Raw genomic sequence first — 21,081 nt, 5'->3', positions numbered from 1 at the left:
ATGGGGAAGCTACACAGGTGGCCTTGGCCCAACCCTAGGCCATACCATTTCTCAGAGGTATTCAAGACAGATCCCTTCAGATTTGGGAGTTAACTTAAAATTTCTTGCATCGATAAGTGTTCTTAAGCATACAGTAAATTGAGTACATCTAGGTTATTGTCAATGTAGGCACTGAACATCCTGAGATTTCTTTTTCCTTTATATGTACTTGCAAATCATATATATGGAATATCTAGAGAGTAAACTGTCATCCACTGGTTCTGTATCTCATGCCTGTGTCCATTAATGCATAGCTGGGTTTTGGGACTCTCCTCATCACGTTGACATTCCTTGGGGACACACAGCTGGTGTTTAATTATGTCTGATCTAAGTTTGCCAGAACTCTCCCCAACAATTGCAGCAAAATTATTCAGCCAAAACTGCTAGAGAGGCACCATTAAGTGGAAATAACATAAATTTCAGAAAGCAATGCTTCTTTAAGTATAAAACATACAGGGTTTTTTACCTGTTGATTTTTCTGCACTGCACTGTACAAGCTTCAATTGTAATGGGAATCTCCAAGATTCTGGACTGCGTTAACAGATTGAATCCCTATTTATTATTTTTTCCTGAAGGGGAACTGTGACTTTAAAAGAAAGGGATGCTGCTCCTGACTCTGAAGCCAGGTCTCTGCCAGGGTGCAGTTTCAAATTACTGCGGCTGGGCAGCTGCCGTGGCCCCCCTGCACTCACAGCCAGCCTTGTGGTCCTCTGCCTGCAGGGTCGCCGGTGCCGATCTAATTCCTCAGAGAGCCAGTTCAGAGAGCATAACCGAGAAAAAACTAATCCTGAAAAAAAAAAAGGTACTGAGCAGCAAACGGATAGAGAGGTGACAGAGCAGGGGACGCCTCTCGGTTACAGCTCCGTGTTCGCTGGGTTTATCTGGAGTGAGAAACCCTACGGGCAGCTCGGCATGAAACGTGTTGTGCTCTCTGCTCAACGTGGCGGAGACATTCCCTGCTGGCGGCAGCTTTTTGGCCTCTGCAGTAGGAGCGATAGGAAGTCTGCCCTCACTGGTGGCAGGTGGTGATTTAAGAGCCAGCGGGGTTCATGGGAGGAAAGTGTCAGGAACACAAAACCCAGCGGGGAGTTAGGTTTGGCCTCCAAAAGGCCAGAGGTATAATTAGGCATCAGCAAGACCTCGCAGAGGGTTTGGGGAGTGTCCTAGGCAAGGTCTTTTCTATTTGAGCTTGCTCTGTCAGGCTGCCAGTAGATCCCACTGCACACGGCTCCCCACAAGAGCGATGGTCTGTCCTTTTTAGGGGGCTGCAGCTTGTGGTTTTCCTGGGCAGGGAATGAAAACAGGATGCGAAAAGCAATTGTACCTATTTTAGATTACTTGGTGCCACCACACCGTTAACTTGTCTCTGAAACTGTATAGTGCCAGAAAGTTGGCAGCTGACTGGGAAGGTAAGCAGCATTCCTCAGCCTGACATCCCTGTGGGGCTGGAGAACAGCCTTTAAAATCTGCAGTGCTCAGCCTTAATTCCCTAGTCTGGCATCCTAGTATGTATGCAGTGGTCATTTCTCAGTTCCGTTCCTGCCTTTCAGCAGCTGCTCCTCAAAACTTGCAAAATGCAAGCAGTAGGTTTGGAGGAGTCAGCGTGTGGTGTCATCACAGTTCTTCCTTCCCTGCCAGCTTCCACTAAACAATCTGTTTAATTTTTTTTCTGCTTCTGTTGCATTAGTTTGGAGTGCTGTGAACGATGTAAAGACAATTGGAGATATGTACTAAAACTAGCATTTCCTGTTCTAGTGTTCTGCTATTTCACATCAATCATGTTATCTGAAGGGTGTTACAATTTCAGAGTTTCACTTGGGAACTTAAATTTCCTAAAATTATAGCCTGCCTTCTTCATGACAAGGAAAAAAATAACATAAACTTCACATACAGTACGAGAAACCATGCTCTTTCCTTCTGATTTTACCACATGCACCAATTACAGAGTGTTTGTATGTCATACAGAAGAAGTTAATGTTGCAAGTTTCTTAATGACAGATCTTCAAAGGAAGTTTTCTCACCAAATGGGAAGGATTATATAGAATCAGCACTTTAAATTGGTAGTACTGTAATGCTGAAGGTGTCAGTAACTTTGTTAAACTTGGTCTACAGTTCACTCAATGTTGTGTTTTCCAGGCTTCCAAAAAAAAAAGGAAATATATACTCCCTGGTATTTCCAGGTATGTGTATTTTCCTAAACTTTGCTAGGAATCAGTGAGTTTTCAAAGGATTCATAAATGCTGCTCAAGTATCAAAGTAAGTTTAAAAATGCCATTTTGCAATGTTGAGATAGTAAACTAGCATTATTGTGAATCTTTCAATCACCCTCAGTTATTAAGAAAGTTGAACATGCCTTTAAAAAAACCCAAACAAACAACCAGTTCATTTAAAAACAAATTAATTTATGGTAAAGCTCCAGAGTGATATTAATGTTATTCATAGTTCCTTTTGTACAAAGAATGTGGTACTGGCAACTAAAGTCCTTATTTATTGATGACTTCCCTTTCTATAAGACAGCTTATGGTTTTCTTCTTGTCATCATCATCAACAGAGGAATGCTACCGGCTGAACTAATTAATTATGCAAGACTTCATAGGAAAAATAATTTTGCAGCTATTTTTTCTAACTGATAGGCATGTGATTTAAGCTCTGGTGGCAAGAGGCAGGGTAAGGTATGGAAATGCGGACAGCTGCTTCTGAAAGAAACAAAGCTTCAAGGAAGCTTAACATGCTGAAATCAAGGGGGGCACATAATCTCCATCCTAGGGTGCTAAAGTACTGAGCGTACATCAGTCCAGGGTTATTAACAGCTTTTGCTTTGAGATATGGACTTAGGACTAAAGAATCTTCATGAAAAAAAGGACATAAGAACTGCAGGCAATGGTAATCAATCCTATCCGATCTCAAAATATTTATGACAGCTTTGCATCCTGATAATAGAGAAGACATGGGAAAAATAGAAAAAGTGGATGAAGTGTAATGTTAGTTAATCAGTTCCAAATTGTGCCTTATTTTGATTATTTGTCTAGTATTTGTATTCTGTCAACTAGATAATTTTCTTAGACAATGGAAATGTACTAAATGTAGTCTGGCCTTCAAAAATTATCTGTTACAATGTGCAAAGGAAAATAATTAATTAAAAGAAAGAACTCTGAAATGGGTGAAAAATAGTTTACTGAGCTTTACTTGGTTTTGAACCTCCCATGCTCCCTTGTAAGTTATTATTTAGAATTAGAAATGGCTTTAACAACATGGTGAATATAAAAGTTCTGTGCCTTGTGCAGCATCTGCCACTGATTCTAGCACCACCATATAGATAGCCTTTAAGGACAACCATATTAAAGAAATATTCAAGTTAAGAATAACTTTCCTAAGTTACACCCATCTATTTATGTAAAAGATAAAGGGGTAAAGGACAGAATTTAAAGTTGACATTCGTGGGGGAAAAGCAGAAGTTGTCATGTCCTGCCTTTCCTGCTGGTGTGTCTCCTGTGGTTGCCCTTGGTCATTGGGGAACATTGGGGTACATTAGTCTTCCCCCTTTTCCTGCCAGCCATGGTTACCCCAAAGTTTTTGTGTCAGGTTACAGGAACCCTAGGAAAGAGTTTGGCTGGAATTTTGCGGGTTTAGGGGAGCCTGTGGAACAGTGGAAGCAGCTCTTTTGACAGCATCTAGAGCAGTTTGGGGAAAGAAGATAAATGGTCAGGTCCTTGATTCTTTACTCCAGTTCATGCCTAGAGCAGGCTAAGCACTGCTGAGCTTCAGATGCCTCCTGACTCCCTTTCCTAAAGGCACACAAACTGGGAATGACAGGGATATAATGTATTTCAATGAGTACCATGTCTCCTATATCAGGTGAGCCACTGACCTGGGAATCAGGATTTCCTTCCCTTCCTTACTCTGCCAGTGTTGTGCAAAAGCAAGCCGTTGAACAGGTCAGGGAATGTGCTCTGAAGTATTGATCATGTTTTCTCAGCTCTTTTAATAGCCCGATCAGCTCCAGTGTTGCCAAAGCCTTTGCATAGTTTCTGTAAGAACAGATAATTGTTTGCAGCATCCCTCTAGTGCCATTCACAGGTTGTGCTAACTGCACTGTCAAAGTCCTCTGCAAAGAGGGAGACACATTGTCTGGTGCTCAGTGGTGCAAGTCAGCAATTCCTGGCTGCTGCCTCCTTTTCCTGAGATGCAGTTTGCTTTCCTGACAGCAGGCCCATTGGGGATGAAGGACTGGAGAGATGGCTTTGTGTTTTTCTCATCCTGTGCAGAACAGCATGCACCACAGCTGGAGTAGACCGGGGGAACAGTACTCCCCTCTCCCAAAATTATGTTATCTTGCACAACAACTGGAAACCTACTAGGCAGCCAGCTGTAGTCTTGTGGGTTTTCTATTACCTCTGTTAAGTCATGTGTTGCAGCTTTTTATCAGCAAATGTTTGACAATTCTGCATCATTGCACAGGCACTGCGAGGTATCATCATCTACATCAGAAATGCTGTATGAACGGGTCTTGGCATGTAACAATTTGCAAGCATCCCCTTATTTCTCAGGCTGAGTCATCTGCTGTGGGCTGTCTTTGCTCAAACTCTTCTTACTTCCTTTTTCATCTTAAAGGCACAAAAGAGGTCAAGACAGGGAAATTTGACCAAATTTTCAGAAGGCAATGGTCATTAACAAAAATGATGCAGTCACAGGTTACCTGGGTTTGGTAGGAAAGAAATTACAACCTGACTGTTGATGAAGTCAGTGATGATTACTTGCTTGATTAAGAACTGCTGGGGCAGGGTTTGAGGCTGCAAGGGAGAGAGAATCTGAGACTTTTGATGAATATTTGGGGTAATGACCCTGAGGTAATGTATGATGTGCTATATAGGTCAGAGTTAGGGTTTGGTTTCCCTCAAGAACCGACAGATCAGGATTTTAAGAAGGGCAGAGGAAGAATAGGGGAGTAGAATGGACCTGCTGCTGCTGCTAACAACCATTAAAAAAATACAAAGCCAGCTGCTCTCAGAGCAGAGCTTGATCCTTTCAGTGCCTTTAACAGCACAGTATATATTCAGAGGAGGGGAATTCATGAGGCCCTATGGACCTACACCATGGCATTACACAAAAATGCAAACCCGAACAATGGGTGGCCTCAGCGGTTCCATCTGGCTCGCCATTAACAAGGTTAAAGTAAAGTGGGTTTCCTTGGCTGTGTCACACACAATTTACACTTCAGATGCTTTAACTTTGGAGCCAGACCGAAGGGAGCACCACTCTAAACACATGCGGCAAGAATCGCCTGAGATGTGTTGTAAGCACATTTGGTATTGATGCTCTTTCAAAGATACAGAGTGGTAGCGTTTAGATTGGTTTTAAATACTATTTCCAAGTGCAGATTTTTTATTTTCCTAAATAATTTTTTTAAATCCTGTAAACAAACTAGAATTGCAGTCAAATATTGTTTACTCTGAGTAATTTACTGGCAATATTAGAGGCTGGATTCAGTAACAGCAGAAATTATTAGAGGCCCTAGAAGCGTTGCCACCAGCATTTCTGGTATGAAACCTTCAAAACTTCAATACACTGTGAAGCTAAAAGGGATATTGGTACATATAAGTGTATTCTGTTGTAAAGCATTCTGCTTTCAGAGCCACCAAAGTACTTAGCATAGTTAACCATGGCAGATAATAACCTTCAAAAAATTTTTGCTCTAGAGAGGCAGTGGTATGTCAACAGGTATGTTGGCCTGTTAACTTCTACGCCATTGAGTGTAATAAGGCATGGGAGCATCCCAGCATTTTGCAGAAATCAGGTTTTCTTTGTCTTAGCTTTGGCACATGTAAGGAACCCAAGCGTTCTCTATGGCATCCCATTCTTGAATAAAAATTGTTACTGAATGAGTATCAAAGTTGATAATTTAATTTCAAAGCTGTTCTATCTGTAATAGAAGCATTTGAGCAGTTAAATCTGTGGTAAAAAGCCAAAGTAATTTACAGAGCGAGGATAGATCTATTGTTGCTGCAGAGGTGTTCAAGGCATTCCACAGAATGGAGTGAGTGTCACCCTGGATGACGAACACACTACAGGAAACTTGGCCATCTTGGCTGCTTTTCACCATGAGTTGTGAGTTCAGTAGTGGAACAGAACTTGATACTGCTCCTGAAGTTCAACAATTAAATTTGCATGCCATGAAGCCAGTGGACATTGTTGACTTGCAGTCATCCTGGCAGTGTCAGTACTCTCATGTAGGAAGGCCTTTAGCTCAGACCATAGTGAGCTTCCTCATTGGTGATCTGTGCAGTTCTGCTCTGATGGGACATATTTCCTGCTGAGCATGCTGTCGAAAAGTTGGCATCAGCCTCACCAGGGTTGAACAGTTGCTTTTTGCCTTCAGGCTTTTCCAGCAGGTAAGACAGTGCCATTGATAATGGCTTCCCATGCCTTTAATAAGGAGCTTGGTGTGAAGGATCCTCTTGTTTATCCCTTTTCTTACTCTGCTGTTCAGCTTCCTGACCCACCCTTATGGTTCCTCTGTGTTACCTTTCCATATCTCTTACAAAGACAGGAATATCCTTCAACATGACACTTGAGTTTCTGACTATATGCATCAGTCCTGTAATCACAGCCATGATTATTGTAAAATGCAGTAATTTTACAAATTTACAATACTGTAAATTTGACAGGTATTTCAGAGTTACCAAGCTCCTCTCAAAGGTTTCCTGCCCAGTGCATTTGAGGTAACTACAGGCAAAATAAATTGAGCTGAGAAGTCATCTCATCTAATTGGTGACAAAACATTGACATTCCCTTCTCCTCTCCCTTTTTAGCGGCTGGTCTGTCCATGAGCAGTAGCTTTTTTTTGACTCAAGCCCTACCTTGACAATAGCCTCAAAAAGAAAATAGAGAACTATTCTTGCTGAGCTGTGACAGGTGCAGTGCTTCCACATGAAGCATTGCAGTGGTAGGAAAATGAAGAAAGAATAACACAGCAAGGCAGAACCTGTGAAGGGGTAGAAGGAAAAGAGTCCAGCTGCCAGTAAAAGCATATGTCCAGCTGCAGCTTGCGTGAGCATGAAGTGGGAAATGCCCCAGCTATGCTCTGTGTGGGTGAAGGGACAGTTCATAAAAAAAGCATTAGTTAGCCTGAAGCAGAGCTGGTTGATTTAAGAGGCATATGTAAAAGAATGGTGTAAAAACCTATTTCCTTAGAGGAGGGATATTGTGCATCTCTGTGCACTATATTTAGAGTAAATTTAGTTCCAAACACACAGATCAGCTAGTTTTTGTCAGTTAAGTTCTTTTCCAGCTCATTGTCTCTAACTGAAAGGAAATTCACACAAAACTAAGTTGACCATCTGCATCTTCTGCCTGGAGGTAGAGTGTGTGATTCTTTCATCCACTCTTCACATACACACACTTACTGGAGAGGATCAGATGGAATACTATGATACTGACAAATTCATGAGTCCAGATAGAAATCCAGTGTAGATTTGTGTGAAAGCCACGTGTGTGCCATGACCAGGGGTAAATCCCAGATATTGTGCCCATTCCACATTGTAGTTCCTCAAGAGCGTTTGAGGACAATGGGAATTTCATTGCTTAATCTATTCCCTCCCACCTCCTGACAGTGTTTATCACACCCACAGTTGTGCCAATGCAATGATTTATGATTTTGTCTCAAAACTGGAGGTGTGATATGAAGCAAGCTGAATAAATGCTACAAATTGAAAAAAAAAATAGTAAGTGAATTAACTGAAAATTTTTCCTTTGAGAATTGGCTAGCATTTTAGTGACTGCATGGTTCATCACAGAGATCATCCTTAGGAGTTTTTGAAAGCAGATCAAATGCCTTTGGAAGCATTCTTCTTGGAAACAGGGCTGTTTACTCAGTAATCATCTTCCACTTATTTTTACATTACCCAAGGAAAAGCTGTGAATGCAATGTAAAACAGTTGAGCTGGAGTCCTGGTCACTTGCTGATAGTTCTGGATGGTTTGCAGCATTGGAGCAGGATCCCTGACACTCCCTTCATTCTGCCTGGCACAGCACACTGCTGCTGGCTTGTTTTGCAGTACAGAGTATGAAAACAGAAGGGCACCCTGGGAACTGCTCCTGATGCTGCCAAGACAGCAAGCAGCTGTGGCACTCACTGTGCAAAGCTTTGCAGGAAACTGGAATGAAATCTAAGCATGGCAATTTATTGAGGACACTCTAGTTCAGATGTTTTCATCATTTACAAAGTGTGTGCTTTCTTCATCTGATTCTCATATTTGTGCTGCCTGCCAACAGGGAATGTAAAAGACTTGTGGAGGAAATTTCAGCATTTATGTGAAGTCAAATTAAGCTCGTGATAACCCTCATTTTCTGTGTAATGTTTCTGATGTAGTTGAGATTACTTTTCACAACTTGTCTATGACTTTTCATTATAATAGTTGGGCAGTGGTGAAATAGGTGTAACAAAGAGAACAGTTTCAAAATCAGGTATTTTATGCATTGTTCAGGATGTGCTTGATTCCCGCGCTAGTTCAATGAATGGCAAGTTGTGACCCAATCACCATATCAGTTTGTACTTTGTTGTGCTGTAACTTCCTTGGTGTACCAGATAAAATCCTGATGGGCACAGACTCAGATCTTCTAAGCTATCAGGACCTTGCTTACCTCTGAAGTTAGTGGGACTTAGATATTTAAATACCTGTAAATGTTTGATTGTACCTGACAGTATCACACAGGCTGCCTGTGACAGAGAAGGAAGGTTCTATCACTAGCTTCTAAGCCTGGGAAGGCTGAGACTCTTCATGAAGGAGGTTTGTGGGCTATGCTTGAAATTCAGAGTCCTGAGTAGCAGATACAGTCTCCCTTCACTTTGTGGTTATGTGGAATTATATATTTCCAGGATATTTGAATAGGTTTGTGAGGAGGAGAGCCAAAGGGATCTTGATTAGGAGCAAAGTTTTCTGTCCTTTTAGGTTTTCAAGAGTGAGGTTGGTTTAATAAACAATTGGTTTGTGCCTGGAAGTATCCAGGAATATTGTAGGAAATGACAGATTTCTGAAGGTCTGGTCCCTTTTCTTCTATGGCTAATACTCTTCAGATGTGACAATTTCCAACCTCACAAAAGGGATTTGGTTCCTAGATTTGATGTTTAGGTGTTGCCAAGAGATTCAAATGCCAAATTTAACTTGCTGTCTGTGTCTTGTGTCAGCTGGGTTTTTTTACTGGACAGCAGCAACTCTGTGCTCTTTACAGCTGAGTCCCTCAAGAATTACCAGGTTGCCTTCTGAGTTCTCCTCTTCACTTGTATGGCCTACACCAGTGAGCACACTTCTAACCTACTCTAATGATCCCTGAGTTCACCACATACCTCCCCCAGTGTGAAAGGCAAATTTGGAGGCAAATCTTTCCTCCATCAGGAGGTTGCTGTAATCTGCAGATGGTCATTCAGCCTTTTGAAGGAGGATTAGTAGATTGTAGGTAAGACACCTGAGTTTCTTATCTTCACTCTCTGAGGAGCCAGGGTCAGTGACCAGTGGCAAGAGCATTACACCAGTGGTGGAAGCAGCACAAGATACAGAGGAGACTGTACCTGACAAGGACAGGCAGTGATGGAGGCTCTGGGATTCCTGCAGGTGCAGAGGGTGAAGACTTCAGTTACAAAGCAGCTCTTAAGACTGGTGGTTTGGTTTTTAAAATGGTGCAGTGATACAGATATCCAACACCAACACCCAGTACAATTTGTTATTGCACACACTAAGGATTGTGGCACCCATGTACCACCCCTCTGGAGCAGCTGTGAGAAAGGGCACTGCCCATAGAGGATGCTGACTGGATGGGAGGGACCCTGCTCCAGCCTGATGCTGAGAAGCTGTGCTCCCTCACACTGCCTGCCAGTGAACTCCCTCCTTCCTCTAGCGTTGAGTGTTTATCCAGAATGAAAAAAAGAATAAATTCAGTTTGCTGTCTAGCTGTGAGTTCAAATCTGCTGCCCCAGCTGTGGTATTTTAAGGTCTTGTGGCAGAAGGATACTCTCAATTATTCCTGCAGAAGATCTGTCACTAGAATAATTAACTGCTCAATGAATAGTAAGAATTGCCTCCATAACCTTGTAGCAGTATGGTAAATAATCATTAAAGCAGGAAGAAACTGAGTTTCAGTCAAGGCTAATGAAGTCCTATGGATTTGACATGTTATATGCTCCATTCCTAGCCCCTGCAGTATGTCTCAGTCACCTTTCTGTGTCTTCTAATGTGCCCCAGAGCCTGGGATCTGAGGAGAGCAGACAGGCTACCAGCATAACTAAGTAATCCTTTATTTTACTGGAAATCAGGATTTTCCTTCCAAATTGGAAGAACTTGAATCCCCTTGTAACCACTTCCCAGTTCAGTACCTTTCTGGCCTGTGCACACTTCACTAAGTGACTGCAGAGACACACATGCCTTTTTCTACCCCAGCTAGTGGTCTGATTTATCACTAGCAATTTCTGGGCTTGAATTAAAATACATTGCCCTTTCTGCCTCCATGTACTTCTACTCTTAATGTGGAAGTGCCTGCATTGCACAGTGAGTGCTGCTGGATAACTGGAGGGCTGTTTGGTTCAGAGTATAAATGAATTGTTAAGACACAGACATCAGAAATCAGACAGATTAATGCTGGCATTAATCATTCCTCTGGTTTGTGACTGCTCTCAAAATTGTAGATTCAGGGCTTCCATAATTGAAGTTGTGGCTTGAGTATGAATTTCTGATCAAAACTACAGGAAATTTGTTGTGCCGTGTTCAGTGAGCATATCCATTGTGTTTTCCTGTGGCAGGTTTACTCGATGTCCAGCTTGTAATCTATTCTTCCCCTGCCATGATCACAACTGAGGAGCTCTTATCTGAATTGTTCTTTGCTTTCAAACATTTTATTTAAGTGTAAGGTTCCTGTTTTATCAAATCTCCTAATTCAGGGTTCATCGGTCCTCCCAGAAAAACTGATCCTTGGCCTGTGAATATCCTTAATTTTGAAATCATTCATTCTTTCTTAGGCTGAAAAATGCCCAGAAGACACATCACTCCTCTACTCTTGCCATAATTCTTTGGTTTTCTTTTTTAAACTTTGTGATTTATGCTGTGTTTTGCTTTCAACTGTTACATCAACCAGCAAACGCAGATTTACAGGTGGAATGAAGGAGCTTCAGCCTACATTGCTCCATGGCCTCACAGCTTGTATCTACCTGACCTCTGCAACCAGCCTTGGCTACTGCAGGGCAACTTTTCAGAATTCATAAACAGTGGGAAATTTTCTGTGTTACTAAAGATAACAGAAAATAAGCTCAGTGAAGTCATCAAAAATTGCTCTGGATCTATACCCTTGTGACTGAGATCAGAACTAAGAGCATTAAGGTGTTCTGTTTCTGGGAACTAACAATATTTAAGAAAACTTTTATTGACTTCATTGATATAATTTTACTGCAGTGATATCACTTATTCTACATAATCCTAATCAAGAGGGATAAAGTGATCTAGTTTACCACATATAGGGAAACTATTTATGTTCCATTATTTTTAACTGTACACAAAATTAACAAGTTCAGAGAAATAAATATTAAACATGTGCGTGAGATTTGCCATCCTGAGGCCAAACAAGAAAAAAGGAAACACCAAATTCGGAATTAACAATAATTTTTATATGCATAAATGTGCTTTTTATTCTTATGTACACAATTAATAGTGAAAATTAATGATGAGGATAAATCCTCATTGTGGTGATATAGGGTAGAATAGTAAAAAATGGCATTTTTTCTCTCTTCAATAATCAGGGATCAGGCAGTAAGGGACAACAAGAATACCTGCCTCAGGTGGGAATTAAAAGCTTTAACATATAAGGCTTAATCCTGTTGCTGCCGAAATCCTCTTTTCACGCTTTACTGTTGCTTCCACATTTTAATGTGAAAAGATGCAAAATATTTTTTTCTTTAAGATGCTGAAAGCCTCTTAAAAATGTGTGGCAGAAAATGCCCAGCCGTTTAGTAATAATGTCAATATATGAAGCTAGCCCTTTTTAGACTTAAGATGCGAGTTCAGAAAAGTGAATAAGGTGACTGTTTCCTCTCTCAGTCAGTGCAATCAGAGTGATACAGATTTTTCTTACCATTAAAATGTGGCTATGGAGCATCTGAATTATTTAATTGTTCTTGTGAGTATTGAATGTATGAACATACAGGTGCTATTTCAAGCAAAATCAAGCACCATGTTTGATGCCTTTTTATTCCACATTTGGGATAGGAAGCCCTCTGTGTTCCATGTGACATGAATTTATCAGTTTCATGAGCTCTGGAAAGAACCCCTATAGAGATAGCTGGATGGTCTCCTCATAGAGAGTGTGTCATACAGTAACCATCTCTTTGTTTCTGAATAATGAAATGAAAATGTGACCTGCTGGTTAAATCCTGCAATCCTTAACACTCGTGAAGCCTATATTCATGCAAGTCATCTAATTCGGTGTATGTAATAGGAGAACCCATTTCAAGGCTAGGATATAAGTCAGTCCATACTCCTGTAACTGGATATCTCTGAAACTTTGTGCGTGATACTGATTTATATGAGGGTACCTAAAGTCATACCACTCTAAACTGGTATTTGGGGAGGAAGAATAGGTTATGAACTTCCAGAGCAACATTCTTCCTCCTCTTTCTTTACCACTGCTTGCTTCAGTGCTCCAGCCTACTGCCAGGATGCCATTTGCTGTTTCCTGCTGTTGTGAGTTGGCGTCACTTGTATTTGCTGTGTTTGTCGTATTTGCTGCTAATGTTAGTGATGAAATAAGGAACAAAATGAAAAAGGCAATTTTTAACAACCGATTCCCAGTTACCTACTGCCTTTTTATCTCATCTGTGGATTAACTGATCAGTGGATGCGGAAACCCTGGAACCAGCTCTGCTGAGAGGCAGATAAGGTCAGGCATGCCTCTTAGCTCATGACCAGCACCTCACTGACCCAGAAAGAGTTGAGCCGGTTTTATGCAGCGTGCGTCCTTATCCACATGGCCAGGAGGCTCAAGCCATCTCTGTGAAAGGCTTCTAGTGTTACCGAGCTAGGCTTCTGTAAACAGGGGCACGAAGCAGTGCTTTCAGACACAGGCAGCCGGGGTCCGCTCAGCTCCGGCCACCCCCGCCCATCTGGCTCTGGCAGAGGGCTGCAGATGTGGGTACACGCAGCAGCAGTGCCTGGGGCAGAGCCCAGGCAGCCTTTCCACCAGCATGAACTGTGGAAAACACTTGCTTTTTAAAAAATTACTGCATGCGGAGCTGTTCTTGTTGAAAAGCTGGTTTCTTTTATTATTCCCGCAGAAATTAAAGCTTACAAGGGAAATTTGTGGTTGAGAGTGTTTGCATGTGTGGTTTCATAGTGCAAAAAGATTAACAGTAGTAGACTTACTTGAAATCATGGTATAACATTTCATGTTTGAAATGTGTGATATATGACTGTTTAAAACATAACTTCCTTAAACCGTCGCTGATTTTGTATCTGCTTTATCTGGATGGGTTAAAGCCATTAAAATATACACATTCTTTCCATGCTATATTGATACCATTGGAGCAAAACCATCTTTCATGTTATTTAGAAAAAATACTTCACTTTGTAAATTGTTATTTCAGGACTTTTTAGCTCTTAATTATAAAGAAAACCCTTTTGTTGTAATAAAAAGAAATGCATCCAAATCATTCCTCCATGAGGATGCATTTCCTAAGGATTTTTGTGTGATTGTGTGAAAAATAATTTTCCTCCATGCCTGTAAAGGGAGCAGAGATAAGGTTTCATGGAAAGGAAGAATGGAAATGACGTCGTTGAAGTTATTTTTTTAAGATCTGCTATCTCTGTAGTCCTTTCCATTTTCGTGGAGAAAAAGCTGCATTTCATGCATTTTGCACCACCTTTCTGTTTCATTGTTGTTCTTGGTTGTAAAAGAAAAACAAACCCCATCACCTTCCAGTAAATTTGTATTAGCAGATTGTAAACAATTTTATTTCCTCATGAACTTAAGCTAAATTCTATCCTGACAGGCCTGATTTATCAGGCAAATGCCCCACGTTGTTTGTCAGCTTCTTTGTTGGGGGGAAGGGGGAGGGGAAACCCGAGCAACAAAAGACCATACCCTATTGATACTACTTCTGTGATACACTGGGGGAAATAGGTTGATTTAGAACTAACCACAGAAAACTAGTCGATCTGATGAGTTTACAACAGAGCATTTTTATTTATTTATTTGTAACAGGAGTAAACATCATCAATATTCCACCCTGTGTTATTGGAAGCCTTGCAGACAGTGTGGGTTTGTGTCAGCGTGCTGGGGCTATCTGTAAAATGAAAGAAGGCAAGCTTAAAAAAATGGAGGGACCTTGTTTTTCTTCACAAAATTGAAAGTCTTGGATCTCTGGTACATTATCATGAGTTGTAGCATTCAAAGGACAAATAGATGGGTGAGCATTTTTATTGTATTTTGTCTTTCTTTTTCTTTAAGAGATGATTTTTTTTTTAAATTCTATTTCTGTTATGTGTCTCAAAAAGCTAGTAAAGCACAGAAAATTTTCTAACTGAATTTCACTGAAGAATGCCAGCCTGCAATTAACTTTCCCAGCATGTCGCCTCTGCACAGTGTTTTGCATGAACGAGGAGTTCAGAGTAGCAAATACTCACAGGACCAACACAAACCTAAATGTGGCACCAGTGTGCCATTTTCTGCATTGATAATATGCTGTTTTACAACATTCTTGATTAAAAATACTTACAGTTTTAAAATTAAACTGATTTTTTTCCCATGGATTGGTAAATGAGGGTGCTGGTGAGGTTTTCTGCCTCATTGTAAGCTTGCTTGATGGACAAGCCGTAAAAACTTTGAAGATGGTAAATATTCCTTTCTCTAGTTTATTTAACAAGATAATTTCACTTGACCTTAATTATTATTTCAGTAGTATTTCAGTATTCACTACATTGAATTCTAATACCTTTTTAGAGTGTTTTCAAAGTTACCTGTATTCTCTCCTGCATTCAGCTACAGCTTAAGAATTAAAGGTTGGTGACCAGAAAGTGTAAACCCCAGCAATGCACATGCGAGCAGAAACATTCCATCCATTTCCCTGTCAGAGGGCACGAACAGAGTATATATTCCACTCATCTTCTATATGTCTTGTTAGCTCGCCAAAATGCTTGGGGTTGAATGGAGCCTTAGAGACCATCCAGGTCCAACCTCCCCTGCCATGGGGAGGGACACTTTCCACTAGACCAAGGTTCTCAGAGCCCCATCCAACTCGGTTTTTCAAGCTGCAATAAAGACAACTTGAAATTAGCAGATCCTTGATAGTCTAAAAGATCCTTTCAGCCCTGCTGAGGTGTTGGAGGTCTTTCTCACTTGTCCCAGGTGGTGCCTGAGCAAACACACTCCACCCTGAGCTTTTGTAAGTGTCACATCCAGGTAGTGAGAAGCAACCCTTTGCAGTGTTTCATGGCCTTATTTTCAAGACAAGTCACTGAAGCCTTAAACAGTGAAAAATCTTAGTTATGTCTGAGACCCATTTTTCTGTTAGATCATGGATAATCTAACTTCCCTTTACAGCCATTTACAAAATAGAATAGTAGAAGCGATCTGCTGTCTGTTCCGTCTGCCTTTCTTTAGGTATGTTGTGAAAGTAATGGCTGAAAAGGATAGCACATTTAGGTACAATTTTAAACATTTCCTTTATGTTTTAACTGCACAGTTGGATTCAGTGTATTATAACAGCATCTCATGTGCACACGCTGCTAGAATTCCATATGGGTTTTTCAAGGCATTAACATTGCAAGATGGAGTATTGTTAGCCAAGAATCTTGGGTTTTTGTTGTTTGATAGCATTCAGAAAGGAAGAACAAAAGAGGAATTGGTATGGGGTATATCCTGGTGAATTATTTTAGTCTTCCTCTGACTGTACCCCCTTCCGTCCCTTTCCTATCCCTGTTAGCTGTTAACCCCTTAGTCCCTCCTCCCCCTCCCCCAAGCCAGTCACTAGGGTAATTTTACTGTTTTTTTTTTTCTCTCAACAGATAACAGTCTGCGGTTACGCATATTATTCTCTACTTGTAATATGTGTTGGATTATCATCTAAATTATATTATAAAACAGCTCAAAGAAGCAAGTAGTTCTGTCTCTACCTAGTGCTGCTTAACCCGTCTGAGTTGTTACTGTGGAAAATGTATTTGTAAGGCAAGGGTATTGTGGTTTTAAAATGTTTAGGCCTGGGGTGTGCTTCCTGAGTAGGAGTATCTGATTGCTGGAACAAAGAAAAAAAACTAAAGACTAGATGGTATTATTTGGTTGTGAAATTGAGTACTTCTATTCAATTTCAGTCATCAGCTTTTTGCAATTAGTATAGCATAGTATATGTTGGAATCTGTACAGTTCTGCTTCTTCACATTTCCTTTAATATGTATACTTTTATGCAATCACCAATCCATAGTGAAGGAGAATTTAGGTTTTCTTAACCTTGCTGTATGCCCTCTTCTTTCTTCATTAGTAGGTATTAATGTTACAGTTCTTTTGAGAGTATTGAAATATAATACTAGACAAGTTTCTCAAGCCGTATCTCCATTAAGATGTTCATCTTTTTTTAATATAAAAAAACCACCCTGATTCACCTTGCTGTCAGTTCTGTAGAGAAGAAAGGATTTCCCGTTAGGATAATTGCCATTTCTTTATGTTGTTGAGCCTGAAGCTAGCTAGCAAATCATGGAAGCCTACTGTGAGAAAGACAATCCTATTTTAACAAATCCTTCTTACTTTTGTTCTTTGTAAGTGCTGATTCTATTATAATTGCACTTTTAAGGGGTTTTTGTGTTTTATTCATCTCATGATAGACTTTACATATAAACTTGTTTTTAAGCTAACATACATTCTTTCCATGGTGCTTTGGAAGTGAAGGGATACTTGCTATGATTGCAGTAATCTGGAGTTTCTGAGAGCAGAATCAAATGAGAATTGGTCAGTTTTCATGGCAGGAGTCAGGATTGGTTGGTTTTCATGGCAGGAGTCAGCTTGTTGTGTGTTGTTCTGTATATGTAAGTACGTAGAGATGTGAATGCATAAGCTCCTATGTGCACATGGTGCTGTCAGCTTTCATGATGTGGTAACATAAGTACAGGCAGCAGAGAGGAGCAAAAGGCTGAAGCACTCAGGACAAAAGGGTTATTGCCATACCTTAATGCCTGGGGATGATGCCATGCATCTTCTGTGAGCTCTGAGGTGGCTGACCACTTCCATTTTGGGATAGATCCCTTGGAAAGGGAAGATGTTTCAGAGTGAGGTGTGATCTGTTCTCCTGGTAAGAATGATAGACAAGGAATGAATAAATAGTTACAAAACTGAATAAATATCACCCTCCTCTGTAAGTCCAGGCACACCTCTGCTGGTACATATATATTCTAATGTGACACTTTACCCATATGCTTGAATCGATTGGTAATGAAAAACATCCCCAAAAAGCCAAATCAGAGTTTAATCACAACTCCTTCTGATAGAGTTTTTCTTTTACAGTGACATTTCAATGGCAATTTAAATAAATGCAAGGAATTACAATATTTTGCAAATAGGATGTATTGATTGAGTATATGCAAAGGGTGACAGAGGCTGCTAGAGTGGAAGCAGGGGCCCTGACAGCAGGTCCTTTGCCGTCTGGTGAGGTGAAACGGTGCACTGAGTTGGATAACACAGAGCATATACCATAGTAGCTGATTAAATTGATTTGTCCATGGCTACTGCCTACCCTGCTACTGAGGCCCTTTACCCTGTTTTCAAAGTTTTTCTTTTTTTTTAAACTATTCTAAACAGATGTGATATTAAGGGAGAAAAGAAATGTGCTGATGCATTCACAGCCGTAAAGTTCCATATTCTGAATTAAGATAAAAAGCGGAATTTCCAGAATGTCTGCACACTCCTATGCTATGCTGTGTTACAATGCATTTATCCCAGGAACAAGTACAATGCTAAAAACTGGTGACAAAGGTAATAATAAACATCATTCTCTAATATAACCTAAATTACAATCAGTACCACATCTGTGAATTCTTAAATGTATTTATTGGAAGGGGAGAAAGCAAAACACCTAAAGATTTTTACTTGTTGCTGTTGTTTCAGTTCTCTAATTGCAAGGCTTATTTCCTTAATACTTTTTCCAGAAGGTGTTTATAAAGTATGTGGTGGAAACACAGCTGAATGCCAGTTAGGAAGACTGAATGCTGGACATATTGTCAAGTGGGGGTCACTAATTTGAAAATACCTGCAATGATTTGGCAAAAAGTAGTCAGAGGGATACTGTTTAATAACTTGAAAATTATTTTTTAACTATAGGAGAAAAAAAGCTTAATGTTTTGGTCTTAGATCAGGATGTTTGGATTTTACAATGTACTTAGTATGTCATTTCCCTTCCTGTGCTAGGGAAATCAATACTAAGTGATAATGGGGCTGGTACATGTTATTTTCTTTGTGATTCAAGGGAAGCTTTGTTAGACTATGTGTCTCTTCATGGGTTAGTCTGTAGTATATGCAGACAGAGTAGTGTAAGCATAGTCTTCAAATTCCACGGAAAATCACATCAAACTTCAGTGCAGTGGTGACATTAAAATAGAACCAGTTCACCTAAAAGCTGTTATTACGATTGTTGTAGAAGTGCAGAATTCATTGTACTGGGCTTGGTTTCTTCTTTCTTATTTTTAGGGAAGATACAACAATAAATCACAATAATTTCTGAAAGGATAATGAAGTTCTGTTCATTACTTAACTTCTTTAAATTATTGGTCAGTCCTGTAGGACATGATGGCAGGCAGCCTGCCGTGACCAACTTGTGCTATTTTTTCATTTGTCTGTGGAAATGAAGATATGTTTGGTATCTTGCTACTAGTGATAAAGAGATGTGAAGTGGGAGGTGCCAGGGATTGTTTCTTGGAGTGGAATTACAAATGTTGATATTTGCAATTTGTAATTTTTTAAAAATTACACAGGTTTCATCAATAGCATTTCTTTGCAAGGTAAAGCATATTCAGGAGGTGAGACTTCGGCTGTACGTAAGCTTTGTGTGGACTAAACTTCTTGATGTTGTATAAACTAGTAGAGACTACTAAATGCTAGAAAAAGTAGTCAAACGATGCTTTGTTACTTTGCAAGAATCTGAAAATGTAAGATACCTTTATGTGGGCTTGATCCAGAACACTTTGCAGTATTTCATATATAGTTATAGTTACAGTCTGTTTTTTAATCCTTAAGTTGACTCCACAGACCTAAGTATTTGGGAAATAATTTTTTTAATTAGTTGGTGGTTAGGGAAAGGAAAAAAAAAAAAGGAAAAAACAAAACAAACAAACAAAAAAACCCCACAACAAAAACAGTTTAGTTCTTTCCAGTAACATTAGATTATTATAAATGAAATGTCTATGCATTCAGTGCAGGTTTTATAAAACAAAGAAACAGAAACCATACAAAAGCGGCCAAAATAGAAAACTCAGTGGTGCACATAAGGTCACCATGCCAAGGGCGTGTAATTATTTCTTTGTATCGTATGTTAGAATAATGTAATCCAATAACTGGTGTTCCTGGGGTGTGTTACAAAGGATTCGGTAAGGAATTGCTGGAGAGTTCTTCAGGACTCCCCTGGCTAACAAGGTTAATAGAAGAGTTTTTGTGGGCTTCAGCCACTTGTGAGAAGCGTGGGCGCAGCCCTGTCCCTGCGGCTGGAGGGGGCACTCTGCACCCCTGGGCAGCGCATCCCATGGGAACTGGCGCCCCGGCTGCAACCATGTGCCCGTGGCTTGGGAGTTTTGAGAGGAAACAAACAAACACAGGAGCTTAATGACTCTTCCCGGGGCTCTGCTGAGTTTGTTTTGAGCCGAACCCCTAGATGCCATTACAGACCCTGTGTCCCCACTGTGAAGGTTTGGCCCGAGCCCCGGGCCCGCCGTGCCTGGGCTGAGCCGGAGGAGCCCAAGTGCCGGGCCCTGGGACAGAGCCGGTCCTGCTCGTGGCGGGGCACCGCGTCCCCCGGGCTTGTGTTTCCCTGGCTGCAGGCACGTCCCTCGGGAGGTGGCAGCGGGAGCGGCCGAGCCGGAGCATCCATCCATCCCTCCTTCCTTCCCCCCTCGGCAGGCGCGGGTGTAGCAGGACTCGGGTGCCGGGCGAGCGGGGACACCGGGCGGGCATGGCTGGAGATCTGGTGCCCTCTAGTGGGGCCGGGCCCTGGCCCGCAGGAAACCGTGCCGGGGGACGCTGCATTGCATAACTCCATCTTCTGTCTCTGTTTGGTTTTAGATGCTACAACTGCGGTGGCCTGGACCACCACGCTAAAGAATGTAGTCTACCTCCGCAGCCAAAGAAGTGCCATTACTGTCAGAGCATCATGCACATGGTGGCTAACTGCCCCCATAAAACTGTCTCGCAGCAGCAGCCCACTAGTTCTCAGGGAAGACACGAAGCCGAACCACAGCCTTCCACATCTGCCTTCCTGAGAGAAGGGGGAGGAACGCACGGCTTCTCGTCTCCATCATACTCTCAGGAAGGCAGGGCGGAGATCTCGGAGCGCTCGGGCAGGTCACCACAGGAAGCTTCGTCGAGTAAGTTGTCTGCGTCGCCTGAAGAACCGAACAGAAAGGGGCCTTCTGTTCAGAAAAGGAAAAAAACTTAATGCGTTTATCGTAATGTTCCGTTTTCTTTACCCTCTTGGGATGTCTACCTCATGCAAGTACAGGGGAAATAATTCATTTTCAGTAGCTGACCTGGAATTTTAACTACTGTTGAGGAACTGTGAATGTTTTTTTTGTTTTGTTTTGTTTTTTCTTTGATAGACAAATCACTCCAAACAAAATACATTTGAGCAGGGTGCATTACGTTTTACCTTCTGTGTGTATGTATGAGTGTGCATGCGCGTGTGTATGTGTCCATATCTATAAATATATATTTTTCCATCAGACCGTTCTCCAAATCCCACCAGACATTACTGTGAAGCAAAAGTCACAGTACCCAATGTTCCTGAACTCCTTCCTAGAACCCGTTTCCAAATGCGTTCAA

General features: G+C 41.1%; 1 protein-coding gene across 5 annotated transcripts in view; it reads left to right on the top strand.

The window, feature by feature from the left end:
- The window catches only part of LIN28B (lin-28 homolog B), a gene marked incomplete at its 5' end in the record, with an annotated part of 84,768 nt that extends 63,911 nt beyond the window's left edge, over positions 1-20,857 (top strand). For all 5 annotated transcript variants that reach the window (XM_083858118.1, XM_083858116.1, XM_083858119.1 and 2 more), the window contains one exon: positions 20,326-20,857. In XM_083858118.1, coding sequence (XP_083714244.1) covers positions 20,326-20,698 — 373 coding nt within the window. In that variant the 3' untranslated portion in view covers positions 20,699-20,857. The remainder of the gene's footprint in view (positions 1-20,325) is intronic.
- Between the last annotated feature and the right edge of the window lie 224 nt (positions 20,858-21,081).

Source organism: Zosterops lateralis, assembly GCF_965231275.1.
Source record: "Zosterops lateralis genome assembly, chromosome: 3".
NCBI lineage: Eukaryota > Metazoa > Chordata > Aves > Passeriformes > Zosteropidae > Zosterops > Zosterops lateralis.
The sequence above is the reverse complement of the archived record's forward strand: the minus strand, read 5'-3'. Positions and strand labels throughout refer to the sequence as shown.